This window comes from Chiloscyllium plagiosum, unplaced genomic scaffold (assembly GCF_037043375.1).
Source record: "Chiloscyllium plagiosum isolate Xiang-an unplaced genomic scaffold, Cpla_swu_hap1 HiC_scaffold_3, whole genome shotgun sequence".
Taxonomy (NCBI): Eukaryota; Metazoa; Chordata; class Chondrichthyes; order Orectolobiformes; family Hemiscylliidae; genus Chiloscyllium; species Chiloscyllium plagiosum.
This window is the reverse complement of record NW_028270141.1, coordinates 7,241,782-7,252,999: the sequence shown is the minus strand read 5'-3', so window position 1 is coordinate 7,252,999 and position 11,218 is coordinate 7,241,782. Positions and strand designations below refer to the sequence as shown.

Sequence of the window (11,218 nt, the reverse complement as noted above, 5' to 3'; positions counted from 1 at the left end):
ACCTCTCTAGGGTCACTCCTCAGCCTCATATTTTCCAAGGGAGAAAGAAAGTCCCAGTCTACCTTTATAACTCAAACTCGCCAGTCTCGGTAACATCCTTAATTTTTTTTGCAGTCTTTCCAGTTTAATATCTTGTAATGTTATTATACATTTCTGGACTTAAACCTGAGTCTGTTGGCTCAGAGGGAGGGACACTACCATTGCATCACTACATTCCTATGTAACTTCTTACACATAGCTCTCTAATTCTTTGTCAAAGACCGCCTCCAACTCTTCAGATGGTGAGGGAAAGGGAGTATTTTTCTTCCCTTAAGTTTAAATTGCACATGATCCTATTTGATCTTTCTACCTTCCTATAGCAGGAAGGAGGGTCACCAGAGCCTGAAATATTAACCCCGATTTCTCTCCATACATAGAAACATATGGAAGGTTTGTAGCTCAGGTTGAGGGTTAGGGTGTAGGTTTGCTCGCTGAGCTGTAGGTTTGATATCCAGACGTTTCATTACCTGGCTAGGTAACATCAGTGGCGACCTCCAAGTGAAGTGAAGCTGTTGTCTCCTGCTTTCTATTTATATCTTTCTCCTGGATGGGGTTCCTGGGGTTTGTGTGATGTCATTTCCTGAGGGGTTGACAGATGGTATCTCGATCGGTGTGTTTGTTTATGGCGCTGTGGTTGGAGTGCCAGGCCTCTAGGAATTCTCTGGCATGTCTTTGCTTAGCCTGTCCCAGGATAGGCTGTGCCTCACCACCTACTTCACCTTCAACAACATAATCTACAAAACAAACCAACAGCACACCCATGGGATCTCCGCTATCAGGGATTCATAGCAGAAGCGGTAATGCAAAGACTAGAACAAACAGCCCTACCAACTATCAAACCAAAAATCTGGATCCGCTACGTAGATGACACCTTTGTCATCACAAAACGAAACAAGGTAGAAGAAACATTTATCATCATCAACAACACCCTCACAGGCATAAAGTTCACCAAGGAGGGAGAAACCGACAACAAACTCGCATTCCTGGACGTCACAGTAGAAAGAAAGGACAACGGAGAACTACAAACCTGCGTATACAGAAAGCCGACAAACACTGACCAAATACTTAACTATACCAGCAACCATCCCAACACACACAAACGAAGCTGTATCAGAACACTATTCCAACGAGCCACCACACACTGCAGCACAGATGAACTTCGGAAAACGGAGAACCACCACGTATACAACATATTCAAGAAGAACGGATACTCACAAAACACAGTCTGCAGATTCCTAAAGAACAAACCACGACAAGCAAACCAAACACAACCAGAAACCCTAACCACCTTACCATACATCAAAGAAGTTTCAGAAATGACAGCCAGACTACTAAGACCCCTCAGAATCCTAGTAGCACACAAACCCACCAACACTCAAACAAAAACTAACAAACTTAAGACCCAGTACAACCCATGGACAAAGTCAACGTCATCTACAAAATTCCATGCAATGACTGGCACAAACACGAAAAAAGTTAGCCATCAGGATACACGAACACCAGCTAGCCACAAAAAGACATGACACTCTCTCCCTTGTAGCCCTACACATGGATGAAAAAAACCCACCAATTTGACTGGGACAACACATATATCCTGGGACAGGCTAAGCAAAGACATGCCAGAGAATTCCTAGAGGCCTGGCAATCCAACCACAATGCCATAAACAAACACATAGATCTAGATACCATTGATCAACCCTTCAGAAAACAAACAGGAAATGACATCACCACAAACCTCAGGAACCCCATCCAGGGCAAACATAAATAGAAAGTAGGAGACAACAGCTTCGCTTCACTTGGAGTTTGCCACTGACAATGTTACCTAGCCAGGTAATGAAACATCTGGATATCAAACCTACAGCTCAGCGAGCAAACCTACCTGTAGAAACAGACTCTTTGGTCCAACTCATCCATACCAAGCAGATACCCTAAACTAATCTAGTCCCATTTGCCAGCACATGGCCTATATCCCTCTAAACCCTTCCTGTTCATGCACTCATCCAGATGTCTTTTAAACATTGTAATCGTACCAGCCTTCACCATTTCTTCTGACAGCTCATTCCATGCACACACCACCCTCTGCATAGAAATGATGCCCCCTTAGGCCCCTTTTAAACAGTTCCCCTCTCACCATAAACCCATGCTCTCTAGTTCTGGACTCCCCCACTCCCAGAAAAAGACCATGTCTATTCACCCTAAGCACACCCCTCATGACTTTATAAACCTCAGCCTCTGACACACCAGGGAAAACAGCACCAGTCAATTCAGCCTCTGCCTAGAGCTCAAACCCTCCAAGGAGAAAGCAAGGACTGCAGATGCGGGAGAGCAGAGTTAAATAGTGTGGTACTGGATAAAGCACAGCAGGTCAGGCAGCATTCCGAGGAGCAGGAGAATGAACATTTCAGGTATAAGCCCATCATCAGGGATTCCCAAAACATGGACTCTCCTGCTCCTCAGATGCTGCCTGACCCGCTGTACATTCCCAGTGCCACACTTATCAACCCTCCAATACCTTGTAAGTCTTTACTGAACCATTTCATGTTACACAACATCCTTCCTATAGCAGGGACTCCAGAATTGCACACACTGCTCCAGTGCTGCCAGACCTGCTGAGGTTTACCCAACCACTCTGTTACCTCCACTCTCCACGTCCACCTGCTGAAGCTGGTGACCCCAGACCGCCGCGGACCATTGGCTGAAACCCCAGCCCCCCCACAATGCAGCGCACCGCCATTCCCACTCGCCGATTGGCTGAGGCCCGCCGGTCCGCCCTCACCACCCGGATTGGCTGAACCGACGGGTTAGCCGATTGGTTGAGTGGTGGTGGGGGGGTGGGGTGGCCTCGCACTCCCGTGGTCAGTGATTGGTGGGGAGGTCCGCTGGAGGGTGGTGGGGCCTGGTTGCCTTGGAGACGCGGCCTGGTTGCGGCTGCGGGATCGTTAGCGTTTGTTTGTCCCAGTCCCCGTGCTCTCTCCCTCCCTCCCTCCCCGCCGCTGGCCGTGCGGTCAACCATGTTCATCTATTTGAGCAAGAAGGTGAGACGGCGGTTGGGCCCGCCCGGATGTTTTTTTTTCAAATAGCAGCGGCCGTTGCTGTGCTCGCGCGCTGTCTCCTGGGTCACAGAGTCCTGTTTGCAGGAGCTGCACCTTGTCGTTCAAGGGGTTGAGGGGTTTGGGGGTTGGGGTTGGGGTAGGGGCAGTAAAATAAATCGCACTCCTTTATCTTGGTTTGTTTGTGTTATGGCCTTACTTGCACCAGACCGTTCCACACCAGGGACAGGTCTCTCCTTCTCCCAACATATATAATCCCTACAGTGTGGAAACAGGCCATTCGGCCCATCAAGTCCACACCGACCCTCCGAAGAGTAACCCACCCACACCCATTCCCCTACCCTACCCTACCCTATTACTCTACATTTATCCCTGACTAATGCACCCAATCAACATAACCCTGAAGACTACAGGCACGGCCAATTCATCTAACCAACACGCCTTTGGACTTGTGGTAGGAAACCAGTGCAAACCCACACAGACACTGGGAGAATGTAGGCGAAAGTGAGGACTGCAGATGCTGGAGATCAGAGTGGTGCTGGAAAAGCACAGCAGGTCAGGCAGCATCCAAGGAGCAGGAAAATTCATCAGGAATCAGGATTTTCCTGCTCCTCGGATGCTGCCTGACCTGCTGTGCTTTTGCAGCACCATTATAATCTAGTGGCTGGAATCGAATCCGGGTCCCTGGTGCTGTGAGGCAGCAGTACTAACCACCGAGCCACTGTGCCACCCTATCCTTAAGGGGCATGTCAATGAAAAGCTTCCAACTTTTAATCTGAGAGAGTTTTGTCCTTTTTTTGCCAAGCCGAAGAGATTCAAGTGAGGTGAGCCAAAAGGTATATGGAAAATCAAAGACCCACAGATGCTGGAAGTCAGAAGTACAAACAGAAATTGCTGGAAAAACTCAATACAAGTCACTTCTTCTATAATGCGACGGCTGCCCTTCTTGGTGCAACCCTCAAATGCTTTAGAAATAGCATTTAAAGTGTTGGCCAGAGACAAAAACAAACTTCAGCTGCTGGGATCCCAAGTAGACAAACAGGAGGCTGGAAGAACATAGCAAGTCAGGCAACATCAGGAGGTGGTGAAGTCAATATTTTGGGTATTAACCCTTAGAACAATTTTAAACTTTGAAGGGTTAACACCCGAAACATTGACTTCTCCATCTTCTGATGCTAACTGGCTTCCTGTGTTTTTTAGGCCTCCTGTTTGTCTACTTTAAAGTTTTGGTAATGTAATCACCAACACACCTTTTCAAATGTTTGCACTTTAGAAACTGCGTCCCTAATTCATCAATCGCGTTACAGCGAATTCGCATTAATGAAACGTGCAATATAGCAGAACGACCTGTAGGCTTGGTAACATCTGTGGAGAGAAATCAGAGTTTAACTTTTTGTGTCCAGTGCCCCTTCTTCAGAAATGATCCTGCTTTCTCTCTCCACAAATGCAGACAGACCTGCTGAGTTTTTTTTCCAGTTTTTTTCTACTTTTGGCCACAAATCAGCCATGATGTCAGTGAATAATCAAACCGGCTCAAGGGGGTTGAATGACCTACTCTTCATGTTTTTAAACTTTTTAATATGTTATTAGATATCTCTGGACTTGAACCTGGGTCTGCTGGCTCAGAGGTAGGGACATTACTATTTCGTTCCTATGTAACTTACCCAAACTCTCTAACTCTCTGTCAAAACAGATCCCAGCTCTTCAGGTGGAGAGGGGAGGGGAGTGTTTTTCTTCCTTGAAGTTTAAATGGCACAGTGGTTAGCACTGCTGCCTCACAGTGCCAGAGACCCAGGTTCAATTCCTGCCTCAGGTGACTGACTGTGTGGAGTTTGCACGTTCTCCCCGTGTCTGCGTGGGTTTCCTCCGGGTGCTCCGGTTTCCTCCCACAGTCCAAAGATGTGCAGGTCCGGTGAATTGGCCATGCTAAATTGCCCATAGTGTTAGGTAAGGGGTAAATGTAGGGGTATGGGTGGGTTGCGCTTTGGCGGGTCGGTGTGGACTTGTTGGGCCGAAGGGCCTGTTTCCACACTGTAAGTAATCTAATCCAGCAGATATTTTGCCAACAGAATAATCCAATACAGCTAAGTGCTGAATGGAAGATATACAGATTAGACAGTGATCAATGGACTAAAGAACTGAGCAAGCAAATGTGGTCTGTGGAGTGGAGAAAGTGTTGGATGAGATGTGGGGGAAGCATGGTTATAGTTCTGATAGGATCTATGAAATTAATTCATCTTACTGAATTTAATCTCAGAATTGATACAGCACAGAAGGTGGCCACATGCCCATTGCACTTCATTGTCATTTCCTCCTTTCTGTAACCCTGCACTTCCTTCTTTTCAGGTAATAGTTCAATTCCCACCTGAGTGCCTTGATTAAACGTGCCTCCACTACTCATTCAGGCAGTACATTTCAGATTTTAACCACTCGCTGTGTGAAAATGTTTCTTCTCATGTCTGTTGCTACGTTTGCCAATTATTTTAAAATTGTCCTCCTGTAATATTTTCAAAAGGAATGTACAAACTTGAAGCAAATACATGGTAAAAATCTGTTTACAAATATTTGTACTTTTACAAATGTTTGTTCTGCCAGTTTCAGAATCAGCAACAGTTTACATTTATATTTTACATTTGGGGAAAAAAAGGAAACTGATGCTTAACTTTTCAGATGATTTAGAGGAAAGTGAAAGTTTACTTGAAAAGAGATTTCAGAATGTTTTTCAAGGTGTTGAGGGAAAGTAGAGTGATGGTGGCATTTATTGTTCAAGAGGGTTAGATATTTGAAGGTACTGCTACTGATGATATGGAATTGGAGTGTTAATGTCTGCAAATCTGGACATGACAACAACTTATTTGCAAATTTAACTGTATGAAATGCTCTCAAATCATCTCACAGCAGTATTTTAATATAAAATATAAAATCGAGCCACATTTGGAGTAAGTAAGGCAGATGACCGCACGGTGGCTCAGTGGTTAGCACTGCTGCCTCACAGCAACAGGGTCACAGGTTCGATTCCAGCCCGGGCAACTGTCTTTGTGGAGTTTGCACATTCTCCCCCTGTCTGTGGGCTTCCTCCAGGTGCTCTGGTTTCCTCCCACAGTCACAAAGATGTGCAGGTCAGGTGAATTGGCCATGCTATATTGCCCATAGTGATATGCGCATTAGTCCGAGGGTCTAGGTATGTTACTCCTCGGAGGGTCGGTGTGGACTTGTTGGGCCGAAGGGCCTGTTTTCACACTGTAGGGGACCTAATCTAATCCAAAAGCTTGGTCAAGAGCTTTTAAGGGGTGCCTTAGGAGAAAAATAAGTTAAGAGCCAGAGGTTTCTAGGAAAGGTAATTCAGAGACATAACATCTGATACCACCTCCATCTGATACCACCTAAAAGTAGAGGTGCTGAAGAGGCTAGAATTATTGAAGCTTAAATATCTCTAAAGGTTGTGAAACTGGGAGAGGCTACTGGAATAGGCAGCATCTAGGCCATGTAAAAATTTAAAATCAGCTTCCGAAATGAAGATGATGCTTAACCAATGCCAGTGTAAGGTGAGCACACACAGAGTGTGGAATCTGGAGTTAGTGCAAGTTAAGATGCAGGCAATAAGCTTAGAGGGTATAAATGTAGGAGAGCAGCCAAGAGTGCACTGGTATAGTCAGGTCTAATGATAACAAAAGCATTGCCACAAAGGGTGTATAATTTGTATCTATAACAGTTTGTTTTTAACTGCAACCCAGGATCTACCCCTAAGAAAATATATAAAAGTTTATTTTTAATGCTATGTAAATCAAAATATATTTATTTGGTCTTCCACTCACCAACTGTCAGTGTAAACACGTGTGACTGCACATTGTCAGCCAGTGCCTTGAATTTTAGGCTGCTTGTCATGTACAGTCCATCACATAGTTTTGAGAGGCAGTTGTGATATTGGACACAATTATCTTCATTTGTGAGTACGCTGCTTCACAATGGTATGTAAGAGTATGTCGGTGGCACTGCGTTCATTGAGCAAGCATTTAAACCAGCTGTGCTGAAGGGCCATTGCTCTAATAGTGTTTACAATCTTAACAACTTTCATTACATGGGACAGGTCTATAAATTTACTTGCTAATGCTTCTTGTGGATGATACATGGGTAAAAGAAGAGAAATTGGGATCAATTATGCAAAATGCAATGAAGCCTGCATTTGCATCAACCATGGTTGGTGCACCAACAGTTGTGATAAGCACGTAAGAACAATGAGTGTAGTAGGCAACTCAGCTCCTCAAACCTGCTTTGCCAGTCAGTATGATCAAGACTGATCTCAAATTGGCTTCAACTCCACTTTCCTGCCCCATCTCCATAACCCTTCAATCAGTTACTAATCTTGTCTAACTCCTCCTTAAATTGACTCAACGTCCCAGCATCCACCACACTCTGGGGAAATAAGTTCTACAGATTCACGATTTTTTGAGAGAAGTAACTTCTCCTCATCGCTGTTTTAATCTGCTCCCCTTATCCTAAAACTGTGATCTCTCATTCTAGATGACCCCACAAGAGAAAACATCCTCTCTACATTATCTTTGTCAATCTCCTTTCGCAACCTATAAACCTTAATTATATCTCCTGCATTCTTCTAAACTCTAGAGAGTATAGGCCTAAACTGCTTGATCTCTTTTCATAACACAGACCCAATATCTCTGGAATCAATCTTGAGAATCTCCTCACTTCTGCCTCCAGTGCAACTACATCCCTCCTAAAATGAAGGGACCAAGACTTTCCACAGTACTTCAGGTGGGGGTCACTAATGCCTTGTACAGTTGCAGCTACACTTTCCTTATTTCATACTCCATTTAGCAATAAATGTCAAAATTCAATTTGCCTTCCTTCCTTCCTACAAAGTAGTTTTCTGTGATTCATGCATGAGGAAACCCACATCTCCTTTCACCAAAGTACTCTGAAGTTTCTCTCCATCTAGATGGGTTGTTTTTCTATTCTTATAACCAAAATGACTGACCTCACACTTATCCATGTTAAATTCCATTTGGCAAATTTTGGCCCATTTGCCTAAGCTATTTCTATCTGTTTGTAAATTTCTTATTTCTTTGTTGCAACTTACTTTCCCACTTACTTTAGTGTCATTTGAAAATTTGGCTATCGTATCTTCTATCCCTGCATCCAAGTCATTAATAAAGTTTGTAAATAGTTGGAGGCCAAGATCCGAACCCTGTGCCATCCCACTAGTTAAATCTTGCCAAGCAGAAAAAGACTCGTTTATTCCGACCCTCTTCTTTTTGTTGGTTAGCCAATCTTCTTTCCAAGCTAATAAATTACCTTGACCCAACGTGATCTTACCCTAAGTACAGCACCTTATCAAATTCCTTCCGAAAGTCCACATGTGCTACATCTACTAGTTTCCAGGAAATCAGTTTCATGATTGAAATGTTTTTCTCAAGCACATAAGTTTTGAATTTGTTGTTAATATCCTCAACCCTTCTCTCTTTAAGGGGCAAAAGGGTGAGAAGATAATCTTCAGTTGTCATGGCCTTAAAAGCCATGCGCATAAAATCAGCTGGACTCTTATCAGTCATGTCGATGGATTCATGGAACTGTAGTGAGAAGCATTCAGTCCTTCAAATCCTGTTGTAATTGCTGAAAGAAGTCTTCAGATGAAGATTTCCGTCATCTTATTAGTATGGAAGCACCATGTACTCTTGCCATTGTTACTGTTTCTTCATTCTTAAAGTCTTTAACTAAAGGGTCAGTGGCCATGGTCAATGTTTCTTTAATTACTTCGCCATCTGTGAAGGATTTTTTTGTGTTCTTCCAGAAGATGGCAAATGCAAAATGATGCTTCAGTAAAAGCACCAGTAAAACCACCACAAAAAGTGGTTTATTGATTCAAAACACTGAATATGTTCAAGAAGGAGTTTGCTATAGTTCTTAGAGCTAAAGGAATTAAAGGGTGAGAGAAAGGAGGAACAGGGTACTGAGTTAAATGGTCAGCCATGATCATATTTGCAGCAGACTTGAAGGACCAAATAGCCTACTCCTGATTCTACTTTAAATGTACATAAAATGTACATCTTGCTGATGGTTTAGGAAAAAATTAATTGTTGAACTTTCAAAATTTTCTTCCGTCCGATAACTTCTTTGATCGAAACATGATGTTCAAGGGATAGCTATCCTTGAATTTACTATGTTGCTGCTGTTGTAGCAAATTCACCTTTTAACTCATCAACATACTTCAGTGACATATAAAGCAAATGCTGTTATTTTGCACAATTGTGAACAGAAATTCATTTTCCCATTCTGCATGGAAGTCTGATGGAAGACATGAGCTTAGAGAGATGGTAATGAAATTAGAGAAAGATGGAAGTTCAGTATTAGGATGGGGAAGCGTTAGAGAAAGTTTGACTGGGTAAGCTGATATATGCCAGTGACATAGTTGAAGCAGCTGTTCAGTGGTCTCAATCTTTGCGACAAGGAAGTTGAGGAGCTCTCCACTGGAATAAGTGGCAGAAAGTGGTTGTTGTGTAACATTTTGGTGTTCCATTTTGTTTTGTAATTGACTTGGGTCTTGTAAATTAATTTTTAGATTGCCTTTCTCTATTCAGTTTACTGTTCTTGATTAGTTACAAATCCAATTTTAGGTGCAAGTATGTTTTCACAAGTTTCACAATTAATTAAGTTGATCATAGCAAATAACAAAAACAAATTATGGTTAGGAAGTGGGCTCAGCTGATTCACAGATATTTGATTTACAGTGAATACAGACTCACAACTTTCAACAGACTGAGGTGCTGTCTCTTCCTATATTCTATTGATTGTTGGTCTCTTTCGGTGTTCTACACACTGTACCATTGAGAACCAGGATTTGTTGATCCTTAGTAGCCATTAATCCCTGGGCATGATCAGAGACATCCTGAACTCTAATTGGCTTGTAAGTGCATGAACAGTACATAAACAGTTTCTAGTTAATTTCCAATTGCCAGTTTCTAATTGATTTCTTTAAAAATAATACTCATCTAATTTACATCACTTCTCACTTTTTGCTAATTGTTTCAGTAAGACGTCAAGTTTTTATGATTCTGTCCTCTTCATGGTATGTGTTTTTTTTGATTTTTCACTAAGATAGTATCACTTCCACAATACTTTCTTTACATATCAGTACAAGTTAGGAGGATGTATGTTGTCTCGTTCTTATGATTGATGCCATGAGCACCTTGTTGTAACGTTACTTAATTGCTGAGAGTTCCCCTATACCATACATCTTTAGAGGCCATCTGCTCAGATATATGTTTTTACTAGTGGCTGTTGGTACTTGAAGAGTTATCTTGTTCTGAACAAATGTAAAATTGCATATACTATTTAAAAAAAGAACATAAATTTAAAACAGAAGATTACAAATGCAATAGTACTTAAAAACTAGCCTGTGTGCATCAAATCTAAGGAGTTGGTTCTGCTATAACGTGTGTTTCTTCAATGCAAACTGGCTTTAATGTGATTGAAGAATTTGACCGTTATTTGCAGAATATGAACTTGCTTTACCTATATTGACTATAAGGCGATTCTGGCCCCATTCGTTTAAATGGCTCGAGTATTGTGTGGTTATAACACGAAATCGCAAAAGAACCGAGCTATCGCATTGTATCTGAACTGACTGTAGAGCATCATTGTTTATATTTAGTTGGTACATTGTTTATATTCAGTTGATAACTAATGAAAGTCAATAAAGGATTATGTATTTACAGAACTAATCATGCACTATTACGGGAGTTAATTCTAATTCAAGTAATATATTTAGCAATGTGATTGCTTCCTTGTCAAACAATATAAATTAAAACCAACTCAAAGCAGAATACATCTATTATTTTGAAGTTTCTTCTCTTTGCACACAAAGTCTTTTTAACTTTTCTCTGATAATTACAATATGAGATATTTGATAAGAATTTAATGTTGTGAAAGGATGTAAGTTTGTCTGTGCAAACTTAAGAGCGCAAGTTGTCATTTGAAAATAATGTAGCAAGGGGCCACTATTTGAAGTAAGATTGGGTTATAAAGTAAGCCAATGAAGTGGGGTATAAATAATTGACTTCAATATAACAGAATTTACTTTTAATTCCTTTCTAGTTTAGTAAAGTCTAAATTAT

The 11,218-nt window shown here is 42.0% G+C and overlaps 1 protein-coding gene across 2 annotated transcripts in view; it reads left to right on the top strand.

The window, feature by feature from the left end:
* The first annotated feature begins 2,919 nt into the window (after window positions 1-2,919).
* wdr35 (WD repeat domain 35) overlaps window positions 2,920-11,218 on the top strand; it is a 115,020-nt gene continuing 106,721 nt past the window's right edge. For both annotated transcript variants that reach the window (XM_043676517.2, XM_043676508.2), the window contains exon 1: window positions 2,920-3,074. In XM_043676517.2, coding sequence (XP_043532452.1) covers window positions 3,051-3,074 — 24 coding nt within the window. In that variant the 5' untranslated portion in view covers window positions 2,920-3,050. The remainder of the gene's footprint in view (window positions 3,075-11,218) is intronic.